At 36.3% G+C, this 18,629-nt stretch overlaps 1 protein-coding gene across 2 annotated transcripts in view; it reads right to left on the reverse strand.

Moving 5' to 3' along the window:
• The window catches only part of Hpse2 (heparanase 2 (inactive)), a 905,145-nt gene that overhangs the window by 191,374 nt on the left and 695,142 nt on the right, over positions 1-18,629 (reverse strand). Inside the window, exons 8-10 of one of the 2 annotated variants that reach the window (XM_087185110.1) lie at positions 16,522-16,628; positions 11,127-11,241; positions 9,722-9,936 (exon numbers count right to left, since the gene is read on the reverse strand). In XM_087185110.1, the coding sequence (XP_087041236.1) occupies positions 9,790-9,936; positions 11,127-11,241; positions 16,522-16,628 (369 nt within the window). In that variant the 3' untranslated portion in view covers positions 9,722-9,789. Of the gene's footprint in view, positions 1-9,721; positions 9,937-11,126; positions 11,242-16,521; positions 16,629-18,629 lie in introns of those variants that run through there. The other variant, XM_087185109.1, reaches the window with a different exon arrangement.

The raw sequence follows: 18,629 nt of genomic DNA on the forward strand, positions 1-18,629 counted from the left end.
AAAAGATGTGGGTGTTTTTTATACAATGGAGTACTACTCCACCATAAATAAGGATAAACTTGAGACATTTATAGCCAAATAGACACACTTTGAGACTATACTCTTAAGTGAAATAAATCAAACACATGTGTGTAAATATTGCATTGTCTCCCTGGTGTGAGAAACTGAAGGGACAAATAAAGATCAAAGTGTGTAACAGACAATGTGAAATAGGAAGACATTGTTCAAAAGGAAAGGGAAACTAGGAAGGTGGAGGGGGAAAAGAATGAAGGGGAAAGAAAAAAATGAGAAAACAAGGGAAAATGGAAACACAGTTTTGTAAATAATAAGGGGTTGAGGGGGTGAAGGGAGGGGAGGGGATTGGGGGAAAAAAGAGGAATCAAGATATGCCATGTACATGTACAAATTCCCTATGATGAATGTGATCATTATGTGTAAAGTGTACCAATACAATTAATTTAAACAACTATAGATTTTGGGGTGATAACAATGTATCAATGTAGGTGTATGAATCACTTTGGTGGAGAATGGTGATAATGGAGGAAACTATGCATGTAGTGGGCCAGGATACAAGAAATCTCTGTGCATTCCTCTCAATTTTGCTGTGATCCCAAAACTGTCCTAAAAATAAGGTCTTAAAATGATGACAAACAAAATTAAGGAATTTATTGGCAAATCATTTACCTGAAAGGGGACTTGTATTATAAAGAACTCTTACAACTCAACAACATTCAAATAGCCTACTTAAATGATGTCAAAGAATTTGAATAGACATTTCTCCAGAGATTCACAAATGACTAATAATCACATGAAAAAATGCTCGACATCACTAGTCGTTAGAGAAATGGAAATAAAAGCCATGATAAAACACCTGTAGGAGATGTATATAATTAAAAGGCAGACAATAATAAGTTTTGGAAAGAACATGGAGAAATTAGAACTCCTCATACACTGCTGATGGTGAAACTGCTTTGCAAAACAGTTGGGCAATTCCTCAAAAAGTTAAACATAGACTTTTCATATGACCCAGTCATTCTATTTCTAGTATTTTAGTTTGTTTGTTCTACTGTAACACAATATCTAAGATTGTTTGTAGAGGATAGAAATTTGTTTTTCATGGCTCTGGAGGCTTGGAAACCCAAGAGTAAGGCCCTATAGGACTGGTGTACAGTAAGGGCTGTTTTCTGCTCCCAAGTTAGTGCCTTATTGCTTCATCCTCCAGAGGGAGGAACACTATGTCCTCCCATGGTAGAAAGGATGGAAGACAAGAGAGCACTGTTTTCAACCTTTTGCCCTTTTATAAGGGTGCTAGCACCATTTATGAAGGAGGAATCTTCATGACTCAGTGCCTCCCAAATGCCACATATCTTAATGGTATTTCATTGAAGAGTGTTTCAACAGGAGTTTTGGAGGGCACATCATCACTAAAACTATAGAAGTAGGTATATGCCTAACAGAAATGAAAACATACACTATACATTATACATGAAAGTTTAATTGCAGTATTTATAATAATAAGCAAAAGTAAAATATCTCTATCGACTGATGAATAGAGAAATAAATGTGGCATATCCATACAATGAAATATTATTCAGTAATAGAATGGAATTGAGTACTGATGCATGTTACAACATGGATAACCTTGAAAACATTGTGATAAGTGAAAGGAGCCAGATTTACAAGGCCAATTCTTTTTTTTTTTGGTACCAGGGATCGAACTCAGGACCTTGTGCTTACGAGGCAGGTGCCGGAACCACTGAGCTAAATCCTCGGCCCAACAAGGCCAATTCTATGCTTCCCTTTCTATAAAACATCCATAAGAGGCAAACCTATAAGGATAGAAAGTAAATTAGTGGTTTCCAGGGGCTGGGGAATGGGTGAATGAGAAATAATTGCTGATAATCATGAGGTTTCCATTTCATGTGATATTCTAAAATAGATTTGGTGATGGATGCACATATCTCTGGATACATTAAAAGTGACTGAATTGTGTACTTTTAAAGGGTAACTTTTGTAGTATGTGAATTTCATCTCAATAGACCTGTTATTAAAAGAATAAACTAATGTCAGTAAAGCTGGTATGGAGTTATGCTCTCCTTTAGTACAGTAATCTTTCTCTTTTCCTCTATCCTAACTAGCTGTTTTAAGGAGAAGTATGTGTGGCACTGGAGGTTTACTCACCTCTAAGATCAAAAGTCATATGCTTTCATTTGAATTTGCTGGGAAGCTTTGGGGAAGTAGAAACTCAGACTTTGTGAATCTGTTAAATAAAGGTAACCAAGTCTGTTTTGTTGGGAAGGAGGCTCTTGAATTCAACTAATGAAGTTTAGGCAAGGTTCTTAATAGGAAAAATAAAGCAGCTTTATGGGCAAAGCCTTTGAATCAATGCAGTATCCTCTTGTGATTTTCACTGCTCAATGAATATTGGTGTTGATGTTTTACAGGCTTGTTCTATGTATGTTGGTAACCTCCAAGAGGAGAATTTCCTGATCAAGAGTCACATGTGGAGAAGTAGTGCTTTGTGTAGTGTGAATGTCCATGTGTAGTGGGACATGTAAATCACTCTCCAACTCACCTCCACGTGGTCTCAGAGAAGAAAGAAATCACAGCATTGCTTAAAGTCTAAAAGGTAGCGGGGCTAGTAAAAAGATGCAATATATCAATCTATAGCTCTGTATGTCAAGAAAGCAGAACTAGAGACCTGTGGTAGATTATGCCCACTGAATTCAGCTGTAATTCTGATAGCCCCACCTTAACTGTAATTGTCCAGCATGTAGTTCTTTTTTTTTTGGTACCGGGGATGAAATTCGGGTCCTTGCGCTTGCGAGGCAGGCAGCGGAACCACTGAGCTAAATCCCCGGCCCCACTAACTGTAATTGAATTGACTGTATAGACTGATGGCACTAGTATGCTATTTCATATTTTCTAGAGTTTTTCCTTCCTTACTCAATTTAGCAGTAATAGATATTCAGAAAATATTTGTCAAATGAATGAATGATAGATAGTACTACATATTTTTGTTGACATCTCAGTAATTGAAGAAAAAGCACAGAAAAGAAGAGAAAGAAAATTAATTTGTAATTTAATCAAAGTAAATAAAAGCCTGCAGCTTAGTAGTTCTCATTTCTGGCTGCAGATTATAATCACTTGGGAGCTTTAAAAAACACCAACATCTGAAATCATCTATGCCTGAACTGTATCACAATCTATGGGCCTGGTTCCTGGGCATGGCTATTTTTTAAAAGCTCCCTAGGTGACTACAATGTGAGGCTAGACTTGAGAACCACTGCTATAATGCAAAAATGCTACAAGGATATTAAGACAAGGGCAGCAAATTCTAGAATAGGTGACAGATCTTCTCTAATCACATTTAAAATAAGTAAAAATGATGTGCTCTATTCAAAATCAAATCATAAATGAAAAGGTTAATAATAGTTGAAAAGTGAGTGACTGAGGTACCTAATGACTGATAGATTTTTTAAAATCTATAATGTAATGCATTTAAAAAAGAATTTTGAAACTATTTAGGCTTACTTTTTCTATTTCTATTTAAAAGGAGCTTTTCTATTTATTTAAACAAATAGCCACAAAAACATAATAAAGTTAGGAAAGAACCATATTTCATTCTCAAGGTCGCTTATTAGAGACTTGTTACTAAAGGTCATAACCAGAATTACCATGCCCTTAATATTTGCAAGTATTGTATCTAAGATGAAATAACCTTAAACATGTCATGTTGTGGCATTCACATAAAGGGCTTCCAACCCACAAAGGGCATTTCTTTTCTTCCTCTCCAATCTTTCCTTTATCCCTTTCTCCCTCCCTCATTGATGTCTCATTATTTTTAGGTCAATTTTAATGGTTTGATAAACTAATGAGCTTAGGAAACACATAGATCTTCTCATTCCAGAACTGACCTTGCTCTTCCTCATTTGCAAGTTGCTTCAAGGATGCCACTCTATGCTCCTCAGCTCAGATACAGTGAGCCTATAATTGCTTCTTGTCCCTAATTTATTTAGGTTTTCACACAATTTGCTGTAGCTGTGATCCCTCAATATTGCAATCTGGGAACACTATAAATGACTGATGACAGAGTGAGATTTTTAGTGTTGCTGTCAGTGATTCATATAATGTGATGTCATTAGCGCGTTGATGTGATAAGCAATGGTTTCCAGTGCTTATTGGGCCACTTATAAATACCAAATGAAGGTATTAGAGCTAGTAATGTAACCTGGTTACTGCCTTAATTGCCTTCACTCAAAGGTTGGTAGTGTATTCCCTGAAGGGAAAAAAAGGTAATTTTTGGTTTTCTTTCAACCATTTGCAGTCAGTTTCTCCCAAGTGCAGAAAATACAGCTTTCCTTTTTATTCTAATTTTCTAGCAATTTAACTTTCAAAAAATCTACTGCTCATATTTTAGTCATTATTACTTGATTTCCAAATATCTGTACATGTTTATAATCTCACCAAGTTATGTTCAGATTATTAATGATAATTATTACTGGAGCTTACAGAATTTTATATTTTACAAGGTGACTTTATAAATAATAAGTTAACATTTATTGACTATTTGCCATGTGATAAAAGATACATATGCATTGCCTCATTTAATTCTTTCCAACAATCCTCTGAGATAGATATCCTATTATTTCCATTTTATAAAGAAGGGAATTGACCTTTACTGAGGTTTAGTAGTAAATCCAAGGATATGTAGCTAGTAAATAGTAGAGCTGGGTTTTAAGTCTGATTCCAAAGCTAGCACTTTTAAGCAGCACTTTCAAATACTTACTGTTCTCCTAACCCAGCATGGTTAGCCCCCTTTTTACACAGAAGGAAATGAAGACTCATGTGACTAAAACATTATGGTGCTACATTTTGAACTTACATCTTCTGATTTCAGATCCAGAGCCCTTTTTACTTCTCAAGGCACCTGGAATCAGGATGAGCTGTTACAACTGCTAGTATGTTGCTAACATACTGTGTACACTGCTCAGGTTGCTCAATAAACAATTTACAAGAACTGATGGTAAAAAAAAAAATCAGAGAGGTTGCCTGCCTGGCTAGATGGCACAGAGCATGGGCTCAGATGTGAGAAGCCAGGGGACAGAGGCACAAAGAAGGAAAGAAGCAAGTCATGTCTAGTGGGCATGCAGCCCAAGTGCCTTGGTCTGACGTGGAGCCAGCCTGAGTCTCAGTGATTGATCCTGCAGCCAAGGATGCCCTTCTCTCAGCAGCCACAGGTCCGCACAAAGGAAGACTGCTCATGGAGGAGTCTTTGTCAAGGACTCTAATGAGAGGATTGGGTTTCACATCACAACTAGCCTAAACAGGTACACTCTGCTTCTTTCATCTTCCTGATAGCTCCCACGGGAAAGAAAAGAAAGAGAAGAAAAGCTACACCAAGAAACAGGTCACAAGCTAGTTTGGCTGGCTTTTGTAACTCCACCACAACCTCTAAGTTTGTAGTTTGGGAATTCTTTAATTTTCACACACCCTGTGTGGCCACTGGACAGCAATGGGAAAAACTTTCCTAAATAATTTCTCAGAATTCATCCACCATGACCTATTGAAAAATAATACCTTATATATATATTTGCACATGTTACTGCCTGTGTTTAGAAGATCTTTCCCAGACCCAACTTGTTTTTCTATGGCTAACTTGCCCTTCTTAAGCATCCAGCTCAGGCATTGTTTCCTCCAGAAAATCTTCCTGGATGCTCCATGCTGACTTCCATCCAGTTTGGCTTCTGTATTCATCTTGTATCCTTTTAAAATGCTTCTGTCATAGCCCTTGCTAATGTAGCTGTCTCTTCATCTATGCTGTAATCACCTTAAGGGCAGAGACAGTGCCTCTAGATTCTAGCATAGTATCTAGCACACAGGATGCATGTAATAAATCTCAATGAATGAATAAATCATGGATGAAAAATGAGTAAGACTGAGGTCATATTTGCTTAGTTATTTAAAGCATTTAATCTTTTCAGAACACTATTTTTTCTTTTAAAAATAGTCTTTATGTTTTCAGATTTTAAAATTGATATGGCTTATTTTAAGCAAGTTTACATACTAAAAATCCATATAGAAGAAAATAAAATCTGCCTATAATCCCACTACCTAAAGAAAACCACTTCTAACATTTATAGTCCTTTCCAATAATTTTTTATATGTATATACAAATATATACTGTCTTTAATGTTATATAGTATCTATATAGTACATACTGTATGTACTGTCTCTAAAGGGAAACAAGGATGGAGCATTAAGAATTTTTCCTAGGATCTTGTGATAGTTTAACCTATAACTTTGAGCCAAACAGGCAACGGTAAGAGTCAGAGTTTCTTTCCAAAGGCCAGATGACATCTTGCCAGTGATGGCTAGACTCTGAACATGTTGCTATGGGATCTACAACCATAGGTTCAATCTTACTATAGATTAGCAAGTTGTGCTTCAACACATGACCAATGACTGTATTCCAGAAATATATATACAGAAGGTGCTCAATAGTTATGCACTGAGATGAATTGAATATTTATTATTATTCATCATAGATAATAGGCAAAATGTTTACAGAAAGTATATCTGCATCACTATTCCCAGTGGAGAAAAGGTAATACAATGTGATCTAGATTTTTATCTTACTATAAATGGAAGGCTAAATTGTAATTCTACAAACATACACCAGATTATTAGCTCTGCAAATGAAAGGATCATATCTTATTTATATGCATATCCACATAATACCTACCACAGACCCAGATGTATTTGAGTTGCTGATATTTTTTGAATTGAATTATATTTATGTGAAGATTCCTTTTGCTAGTGTGGCGTAGGAGTTAAGATGTTGACTAGCAATTCACCATTCCTTTCCCTGAAAGCTCTATAAATCAAGCTCTTAAAAAAGCAGCTAGTTAAATTCCAAAACCCTCTATGAGAAGAAATGCCCATGGCTGGTGGGGTCTGGACTATGTCCACCATATGTGCAGATCTCTTCTGCACAAACATCGCCTGCTCCCAAGGGAGTGCATGACTAACTGGCTGTGGAGACTCACACATCCCCTGTTTCCCAATGACCAGGGGGTGGGCTCAGGGGAAAGAATTGGAAGTTGAGTAATGAAGCATAGTTGAACTAAATGTTCTTCTTTTCCCAGGAGAAAGAAAGTCTCACAATAAGAAATGGGCTGGCACTTTTCTAGAGAAATAACTGTGAAGAACAGGGGATCCACTTGAAAATGCTATATTCTGAGTGGGAGTTTCTCTTTCTCTCTGTTTTCCTCTTTAAAGAACTTTTCTCAGAGTAGTTTTAGGACCTCAGCAAAATTGAGCAGAAGGTAGAGAGATGCCCTATATGTACAGTGCTCCTATACATTTACAGTCTCCTCCGTTATCAACATCCCCAACTAGAGTGCTACATTTGATGAACCTAAATAGACATATTAACATGAAAAGTCCATAGTTCACTAGTTCTGTCGTAGAATTCACTAGTGGTGGTATCCATTCTACAAGGCTGGGCAAATGTATAATAATAATAGGTATACACCATTATAATGGATTGGTGCTACTGGAATGGCCCTGCCACAGCTGGGCTGGAATGCCATGAACAGGGATCAAAGTTCAGTAAGCAAAGTGGGATATGACTTGAGGATTGATTGGGCCAACTTGCTCACTTTTTCTGAATTTACCCATGAGTACTAACAAATAAAAATAAGAGTTTGCTAATAGGATCCTTCCCTGATGCACTAATCAGGGTTTGAAGAAACTGGAATAGAAAATATTGATTTTTTTTCCTCTGAGGCAACCAAACTCACTAATCCTATAAACTCTTAACAAACCCTCGTGAAGGTTTAATCACAATATAAATTCCACAAATTTTTATTCGCAGTGTTTGGTTATCAATTGTGCAAGTCTCCATAGTGGCAACCAATATGATTCCCAGATCTGTCTCCATTAGATATTCCAGGGGCTTGCTGGCAGTGTCTATCAGATTGGTATCCATCTAGCCTTGTAAATTCTTTCCAGGGGAGACTTAGGATGACTCCAAGCGGCAATTGCTCTACTTATAAGGTGCAGAATTTATTACCACAAAGAAAGATAAAAAGGTGGCTACATTTTTAAGTGCTTTTACATACAGTGTCTTTATTGGAACTTGATGTATCCAGAAATACAGCTATTTGAGCCTATGTGTTAAATCAGTAGAACTTGTTTTAGCTTCCTATGGACTTCTTTGAGTCCTGCTGCCACAGGTATCAACTGCCATAATTTTAAAGGAAGTCATTGACAGTAACTCTCATATTGGGAGAACAAAGCCATGAAAATTTTGGTCTTTAACTTATACATGGCCAAGAAAAGGGATGTAGAGGGTTGATAAGGAAGCTAGGTTTGTCCAGCTCTACAAATGAAGCCTATCTAGTTATCCAAAGACTATTTTTTTTCTAGTCTGTTTTTTTCTCTCAATTTCCCCCAGAGGCCCATTTTTATCTCCAAGCAAAATTTGCCTTAAGCCACAACAAAGACCTAAAAGGGTACTGAAAGAAACAGTGTGGTACAGTGAAAAGAAAGTAGGATTTAGAGCTGGAAAACCCAGACAGTTCTAGCTCTTACTGCTTATTTGAGACACCTTGGATGTTCACTTAATAACCTTCTAGAGTTTTGGTTTCTTTTCCGCAAAATACATTTAAAAAGTTGTATTTACTTCACTAGGTTTCCTTCAGAACAATTATGACAAATGACAATTATCTTGTTTATATGTTTATTTCCCATTTCTCAGTACAATGCACTACATCAGTGATGGTGAACCTTTTAGAGCTTTCAATAATACAAACAGCCCTGGGGCACTCATGCCTTAGGTTCGTCACTACTACACTACATTATAAACTCTAAGCAACCTTGATTTTTGGTTCACCACAGTGGCCCATTGCCAAGAATAGCAATAAACCCATAGTATGTGATCAGGAAGAGTAAATGAAATTTCAATGAAGGAAAAAAGAAAAGAAAGGAAAGAGAAAGGGCACAAGGAAGGGGTAACAGTTTTTGTAGCTTTGTTGATGTACCATTTATAAAAATGACTTCTAAATTATCCACATTATTATTAAAAAGTGATAACTAACATTTGATGCATTAATTATGCTAATGTGATCTTTTAAAAATGTAAGCGAGATCATGTTATCTCTCTGATTGAAGCCATCTCATGGCTTTTCATACTAAGTACAAAAGCTAAACTGCCTGGCATGATCTGACTCCTGTCTACTTCATTTCCAACCAGTCTTCTCCTTCCATGCCATGCCCCAGACATTTTAGTGTTCTTGTGTTTCCACAAACATGCCAAGTTTGTTCCTGCACTGGAGCCTTTGTGTTAGTCTCTTCTGTGAAATCCACATAACTGGTTTTTTTTATTATCTTTGGGCTCTGGACTTCCTGTCACCTTAGAGAAATCCTTCCTGTAAAGCCACTCTAGAGAAGCCCTGACAGTACTCTATTATTTATTTATTTATTTATTTATTTGTTTATTTATTATTAGCCTCCTCCTCAGGGCCTGATGTTCAATAGCATATTTATTTCAAATAGAATATGTAATTTTATAGTTGCTTAATGCTTACATTTCATAGATACTTTTCCAATTATTTTGTTTCCCCAAATATATGAGCTAAGACAAACAAAACAAAATGCTGTAGTTTCAAACTGAAAACTTCTATGCCACCCTTCCCCACCCCACCCTTACACATATACTTTCAGAGAGGTATTTTTATTCTGTAAATGAAAGCAACTGAGCCAGTTAGTTTTAATATTTATGATTTAACTGGAGTCAGAGTCATGTATACCCAGTGGTACAATAATTACTACATACTCTAACCTGTAGAGGTTATTTTGAGACATGGAGTCAGGGCTGTTGGGAACCAAAGTGTTTCTCGCTCTGGGCTCTGAAGTCTCCTGGCTCAGGGTCTGGAATGTGGAAGGAGAGGGGTAGAAAAAGGGAAAAGGAAGCAAGTGGCAGGAACATTCATTGTTATGGTTTGGATTTTTTTCTAGACTAAACCAAGGCACAGGAACAAGGTGGAGGAATGGTGCTACATCCTCTTTTTCCTACCATGGTCTAGGCTATCAGTTCCTCATTAATGGCACAGAACTAAATCATATCAAATAACTCTGACAACCTCCCCAACTCTGACATTCTGTGAGTTAGTTAGAAGAGTCTGATCTTTTGTCATGACCATGATGTCTGTGTAAAAGAATAACCCATATAATATTTCTAAAAAATATAGCTTCCCTGAACTATGTGGGATTTCTCTGATTGGCCAGTAAGGTCATTAGACAAATCCGGAATTCTGGTTTTGGCATTATATTTTCTTTTTCCTTTACTTTCTTAGAGAAATTGGTGTTATGGATAAATCCTACCCTTGTCACATGGGAATCAACATCTAACATAAGTGTACTTCGGCCACTCCCTAAGAGATGGGCACTATGTATGACCTTGGTTAATACTACTCTATATGCTTTCAATATGTTGCAGTTGACATTAACTAATGTATACTATTAGCATTTAAAAAAATGTGGAGCTGGGCTTGGTGGTGCATCCCAGCACTTGAGAGGCTGAGGCAGGAGGATTTCTGCAAGTTCATGCCCAGCCTGGTCTACATAGTGAGTTTACAGCCAGCAGGCTGAATTACATAGTGTGACCTTGCCTAAAAAAAAAACACCTAGAAAAATTCACTCCCAAGCAGAGTTCAAACAGGCCACAAGTAGATTTGGAATCTTGATTGCACAAGGTCTATTCTTTTTTTTTGAACTCGGGACCTTGTGCTTGCGAGGCAGGTGCCGGCACCACTGAGCTAAATCCCTGGCCCTAAGGTTTATTAAAATAATAGTGATAAATATATAAATATATGTGTATATTAACACTTTATAAGTATGTGTGTCTATACATAGATGTGTGTTTGTGTGTGTGTGTGTGTGTGTTGAAGGCAGAAGTCTGTAAAATGAGTCAAGGGAACAAAGACAAGAATGCTTCTGTCGGATTTCTTAAATTAATTGACAACAGTAAAAGAGAAATATTCTCCTAGTGTGGAAAAAGGCATGATTAAAAGAACTAAATGATATGGAAAATGAGTTGAGAATCTTTATCTCACGCTTACTGGTAATGGGTTAAAATTCTGGTCCACCAGGTGATTGTATCCATGGTCAAAAAACGAGTGCCGTATCACAACATCAATGCCCTGATTGGCCAGCATTCCTAAAGTATTCAGCCATCTAAAAGGTAGGGGGATAAAAGCTCTGTCAGTACATTTTAAAAATAGCATATAACAAGGTCTATTCATATTAGGCACAGCCTACACATATATATCAACAATCCACCATCAAATTTACCTAATATTTTAAAGGAGAAAACTTTTAAGTATTGAATCCACAAATGTGAGAGATTTCAAAGATGATCAAATCTAATCTCTTTGTTTTACAGGAAAAAGTCAGGGAGTAAAATGAATGGCCTTTGGTCATAAAATTATTGTTGCTTATTTAATAAATCAGACTTACCTTCTATGCCTAGAATATTACAAATGAATACCCTAGCCACTCATAATGTCATCCTAATGTCATCCTCCCTGGTCACAGGACCATCTATCATAGGAGCATATGCTCTATAAATTCCATCTTAAATCCCCTGTCACTGTACCTTTCATGAGACTCTAACCCACACCCATCTATGACCTATGCACGAGTAGTCCAGTCATTTGCATCCTTCATATATTACCATCAGCACTCAGTTCCATAATTTCCTTGGCACTATAATTAACTATTCAGGATTCAGGTATGCTACCACCACACATATACTGCAATGGAAGACTGCTTTCCTCACATACTTCCAGGGCATGTCATCGTTTAAAACTACTGCCCTCTACGTTATTCTAACACTCATTGTTGACTGCCTTTGCTACTTACACATTCAATTCATTCATCCATTCATCCATTCTTTTTTACCTCTCTTGCTCTGTATTCCTACTGTTGAAACTTACATAAACTTCTAACTATGACAATACAGTACATGCTTAATAAATGTGACATAGAGCTTCAATCTTCATATGAAAGATAAGGCATTTCACAGTCTGTCCAAAATGGATATGTATGTGCCTTGATCTGTCACCTCATCTCGTCTTTCCTCTCACCCTAAACCCCATTATTCATAGGCTCCAAACCAAATAAAACTGCTCTTGATTACTCAAATACACCATACTTTCTTGTATTTTCTGGAAGTTTTATATATATTTTAACTTTTGCTTAGTATCCCCTTTCTGTCCTCCTCTAACCCATTTCTTTTCATTTGGTGAATTTATTCCTGCCCATCAATCTCCAAATCAGGTGTCTTCTTTTTGTAAGAAAGAACACAGTCTTGCCCCAGACAACAGTAGAACCTTCTGCTATACATCCCCAGAGCTTTTATTTCATACCTTCTACTAGCCCATTACATCACAATCACTTATTTTTCTATCTTCTCCTATCAGTTATGAGTTCATCAAATACAGACACAATGGTTTAACTTTTATCCCAAACCCCATCATTGTCAGACTGTAGATTCTCATTTTAGGTTGAAATTTATCTGGATAAAATCAGATTCTAGGAACTTTGAGAATCATCATTCAGTACATGGGAAAAATTACATAGTTATGATTTCCCAAACCTGAAAACATATACAGCTCTAAACCCATGATTTATGGAAGAATTAATTTTTTTCCTTGCTGGAATAAAGTGCATTGTTAATTTTTATATAATAAATAAATACTCATATTTTCAAATCTTTTTCACATTTACAATTTTATTTTAGTCTTATAAAACTAATACTAACAATTAGAGTTACAGAAACAAAACAAAAAATAAAGCAAAACACAAAAAACAAGTTTTAACTCAAAAGCAAAATCTGACGATAACATAGCGGAACCTTTTTTTGTAGTTGCTTTTGTTCAAATTAGGCATTGTGAACCAGAAAATTTAAATTATTCTTTTAACATTGCATGAATAAGTTACTTGCCTTTATTATTTTTATTAATTTGGCTACCCTGTCAAATCAGGATGATGGGTCTAGCTTTTCCTTTAATATGGAAGTACAATAATAAATAACTTGTCAAAAGATGGACATCTTTTATAGTAGAGCTATAACATGAATTTGGACTAGTGCCTCCAAAATCACAGCTTTTCTATGTTGAAACAGTACAAATACAATATGATCTATATCTAACAAGTATTTTGTCTATAAAAGTTGATATGTCTTTTTTACCTTTCTATCCCTATACTTGCTGAAAGAACAAACAAAATGATGAGTTAACACATAATTATATATATGTAACCCCCTCCATTTAGCAACATCTGTATAATAAGACCACATCTTGGCATTTTTATATGTGAGAAGATCACATTTGTTCACTTATTTGTTATTTATTCAGTAACATTAATTAATCAACAATAAAGGCTAGCCATTTTTCTGTTTCGAGGATACATACAAAAATGCTGAGTGACCAGGTAAATCAGTGGGAAAGAACTGGGCATGAAAATACTTGTGTATATAAGATTTACAAGAACTGTATCAAATGGTGGTGCACACCTGTAAGCACAGCACTCTGGGAAGCTGAAACAAAAAGATGACAATTTCCAGCCCTGTTTAGGAAACTTGGTGACTTAGTGAGAACTTGTCTCAAAATGAAAAATAAAAACAGAACTGGGCATAGCTCAGTGTGAAGACTCTGAGTTCAATATTCAGTATCACAATGAAACAAAAACAAAATCTTATTTGTGCTCTCTATAGAGCCTAACACAATGGCTTGCATAGACTAACTATTCAACAAGTAAACATCTGTTCTTATTCTTGCTAGAATATGAACAATTTTTGAAGAAAACTCTAAAGTGAGATGAAAGAATATACATCCTTCTCTCCAAATCCAAAACCCTATGCTCATGTCCAGAATCTAGAGGATTCAAAAATGAGCTTGGCCAGGGCTACTGGTACTCTGTGGCTTTCAGAATAAAATGGTTAAAACTGAAGTTATCTTCATCTTCCTTTTTTTTTTTTTTTTTTTTTTTGCTTAAATTCCTTTATTGGTACATTTTAGGTATACAATACATTACATTTATCATTGGGTGCTTATACCTGTACACGATGTGTCTTGGTTCTTATTTTTCCCCCATTACCTGTGTGCCCTTCCCCCTCTCCACCCTTCCCTATTTACAAAGACTTGGTTTCCATTTTTTCCTTTTCTCATAATTTTTCCTTTCCCTTCTTTCCTTTCCCCTTCCCCTCCCACTTCTCCTACCCCTTTGGACTTTTTCTTCCTATTTCAAATTATCAATTATTCATTTTAAACATTTTAATTCTTATTTACACTTTGAGTTTCTCACACTAGAGAAACTATTCGGTATTTACACGTGCATCCTATTTATTTCACTTAAGAGTATGTCCTCAATATGCATCCATTTAGCAATAAATGTCTCTAGTTTCTTGTTCTTTATGGCTGAGTAGTACTCCATTTTATAAAAAAATCCACATCTTCTTTATCCAGTTTCCAGTTGATGGGGATTTGGGCTGTTTCCAAGCTTTAGCTATTACAAACTGTGCCTCTGTAAACATGGGTGCACATATATCGTTGTGGTATGATTCTTTTAATTCTTTTGGGAAGATATCTAGCAGGGGAATAGCTGGGTCAAATGGGACCTCTAGTCCTAGTTCTTTGAGGTATCTCCATACTGATTTCCACAGTGATTGCACCAGTCTGCACTCCCACCAACAGTGGAGAAGGGTTTCATCTTTCTCTTACAATAATAAACCCGCAGGGAGGGGGAACTAGTCTTCTAAGACTATCTTCTTTGCTCATGTAGAGAATAAAGCAGGTAAAATGACTCATATATCCCACCAAGGACACTATTCTACCCACTATTTTCCACCCCATAAATGTTTATTTAATATCTAATATGTCCCAGGCACTGCTAAGTGCTGAAGTCATTCATCCCAACCATAGTCATCGAACAACTCTGTGCCACACAATGTTAGATGCTGAAGATACAGAAATAGACTTAAGGTATGAGTATGAATGACACTGACTCATTATCTTCATCTGCATTTGACAGGATTCCATTTGCAAAGGCAATCTATTTGGCTGGTCTGATTTGTCCATCACAATTGTATTAAAGAAGCTGTGTCAGTGGAGTCAACTTCATCCATATAATTAGGAATAGCTGTTGGTAGCAAAACACATAAATAAGGGCAAAGCTACAGTTCTTAGAAGGGCAATGCTGAGCCAAAAATCCCCGACCATAGTAGTACACTGAGTCAGGAGTTTGCCTTCTGTCACATGACACAGGCAGGCCAGACTTATGCTGGCCTTATACTTCTTGGTAACCTATTCTCCAGATGACTACAAATTCATTTATTCATTCCCTCAAACTCCTATGCATATTATGTTCAAAGAAAAAGGTTTAAAACAGGTCAAACTGTACATCTCTTCTCTTCTAAAATTTTTGGTGGCTTGTTACGCTTATAGAACATAGACTTTTTTCATCTACCTGTTTTTTAGGACCTTCCACGATATGGTGGTAAACTCCCTAAGTCTCAGTTCTCATTACATCCTGGCATATAACAAGGCTTTAGTCATTGCCCTCTCCACTGTGCCTCTACCTATAATGTTTCTTTGGTCTGGAATACCTCTCTTTGTCATCACTACCATTCTCCACCTATAGAAACTAGAGTAATTTTTTACAGTCCAGTCAAATGCCACTATTTCCATGAAGCCCTTCCTGATATTCCCAGTGAAAACTTTTCTTTATTTCTTTGGGTGTTGATCACTTTCTTCTTGTGGAGAAACCATTTGAAAGAGAAATGGTCAACTACAGTGATGAAGAGGCTAGACTCTGGAGCAGGCTGCCTAGTTTGGATCTGAGTTCTGCCACTATCTGAATGACCTTGGGTGAGTTACTTCAACTCTTTCCATTTCTTTAAATGTAACAAGAAATCAATAATAGTGTCTATTTCACTAGCTTACTATTAAAACAACAGCAATGATTTCATTGGTTGTTAAATTATTAAATAATATAAAGCACTTTAGATAGTGTTTGGTGTGTGGTAAATGATATATAGCTTAAAGTATTATTATGTGGTATTTATCTCCAGCAGTTTACAATGTAGTTAGCTATTTTCCTAGATCCTCCAATTATATATTTCAGGAGGGAAAAGTTATCTATCTTCCAAAATTATGCTAAAAATTGATAAGAAAATGTATATTGTTTAAATTGCAGACTTGCTAAATAAAGTTCTTCTTTTTATTATTGTTACTGTTACTCTTCCTCTTATCTTTGTTCTGATGTTCATGTCCCACTTTTAGTATATAGAGATGGCACTAATAATTGTTTGTTAATGGTCAAAACACTTACAAATAGTTGATGAACTTTCAAAGAGAAACAAGCTTTGCCCTCCAATGAGCAATATAACCACCATGTCAGTTTCACTGTCCTTTCCTGAAAGTCCAGGGGAGGGAAACTGCAAATGTTACTTACAAGAATCCTGCAGCATAGGAATCCGATAGATTATTTGTGCCTCCAGCTGAGGTGGTCACTACACCTTCAAGCCAAATCTTCTTTCCTGGAGTGTATGTATTAACCACCTGTTCATACAATAAAAGCAGAAGGGGATAATGAGGAGTTTTTGTTTGTTTGTTTGTTTGGTACTGGGGAATTAAACTTATGACTTTGAGCTTGCCAGGCAGGTGTGGCACCACAGAGCTAAATCCCTGGCCCTAGGGATAAGGAGGTTTTAAAAGATGTTCCCAAGTGAGAAGCAACATGCATTCTCTAAAGAAGGTGTTTCTAATTCCCCGCTCAGAAGTAGTTATGACATGTGTTTTTTTCATCATGATGGTGCACCTGAGAGTGAGCTGGCATACACACACACATGCACACTTGGATACACACACACGTGTGTGTGCATGGGTACCCATGTGAGTGTTAATACTGATACATGTCCACTTATAGGAAGTATCACTTTTCCCCAAATAAACCCAAGTGACAATGTGACAGAACAAGTGTATATTCTAGGATGTAAGGTAATTTTAGGGGTGCAACAATCTTCATTGAAAAATGGGAATCATGTTTTTCATATTAGAAAGTATTAAGAGTTTTTTTCAGGGCTCCGTTATGGCACTTGTATGATAACTTAATGCATCAGAAGTCATGAAATATGATAGGGGAGAGAGCAAATGTTTTGGAGATGTACTTTATAATGATCATGGCATATATATTGCAACCACATTTTGAAAATAACTGCAATAATGGTAAAAAGAAGTCATTGACCCACAGGTCAGATCTGACAGGAGGAGGAACTACAGCTGCATGCCTTCCAAGTAGAGGCAAAGCCTCTTGTCAAAATATGGCCCTCTAAAGTTTTGAAATGGTCCAGTCTCTGATCCACAAGTTGGGAACTGGCCAAACTGCACTAGCTCAGGGTGCAGATACTCTGGAAGGAAATCTTGTAGTTCTTAGGGGATATGTAATGGATAATGGTAGATAGGTCTTGAAAGTAGAGCCAGAGTCAAAGGCTTGTCTATAGATAGTTCATTGAGAAATAATGACAAAAAGTAAGAATGAAGAACTGGGAGATTTAAATAGAGGAAAAGGGAAAATCAAGAGAGGGATGTGTTTTAAAATTGGCAGCAAATGTTGGCAACTTAGACTTAGAGATAGATATTTTGTAGGTCCTATGACCCAAACATTAAGAGTATCTTTGATTATAGAAGCTAACATTTAAGAGCAACAATAAGAGACAAAAAATTCAAGTACAGTACAGAGCTGGTTAGATCTAGACTGGAGGAAAATAGTGAGAGTGGTAAAAAAAAAAACAACCCACAGGAGTAGATTAAATTACCTATGAAGAATAAAATGAGATTAGAAAATTTATTTCCCATCTACAAACATTAAGGCATTATTAAAGGCACTAATTCATTAGTTTATCTGCTCAATGCCAAGCAGAGTTCTGGGGGCAGATATACAGTATACAGGTATACAGTCTCTCCTGTCATTGGCTTACATTGTAGTCAAGGGAGGAAACTAACCACAAATAAGTAAACAAACAAAAAGAATTCAAGCAATAAGGACCAAGAAGCAAATGAGATAGAGTAATATGCTAGCAAGTAACTTGGCAAGAAGGTAGGGTTGGTACTTCATTTGGTCAGGGAAGGCCCCTCTGCAAGGTGGTATCTGAACTGAGAACTGAGTGAAAGAGCCAACCCCTTAATTGAAGGAACAGAAAAAAAAAAGGACTAGAGGTAGAAAACAGTATTGGTGCTCGTAAAACCAAAATCAAAAGAAGACCACATGGAGTATAACTAAGTATGGGAATTAAACATTTTTAAAAATGAAGTCAAAGAAGAATGGAGAGTTTTTTTATTCTGAGTGTAAGTGAAGTTTATTAAAGAAATTTAAGCAAGAATGGGATCTGATCTGATGTAAGATCACTGAGAGTAATTATTATATATTGCAAAATATATTAATAAAAAAGGTCACTTTAGCAGCAATGAGATAATATATACATGCACATATACATGTATATAGTCATGAAATCTATAAAGTGACAAACAAATTAAAGTTCTTTTATTGTTATCACCAGTTAG

The sequence above is a fragment of the Heterocephalus glaber genome, unplaced genomic scaffold (assembly GCF_053883595.1).
Source record: "Heterocephalus glaber isolate CG9 unplaced genomic scaffold, H.glaber_assembly_v1.0 deba00001497, whole genome shotgun sequence".
NCBI lineage: Eukaryota > Metazoa > Chordata > Mammalia > Rodentia > Bathyergidae > Heterocephalus > Heterocephalus glaber.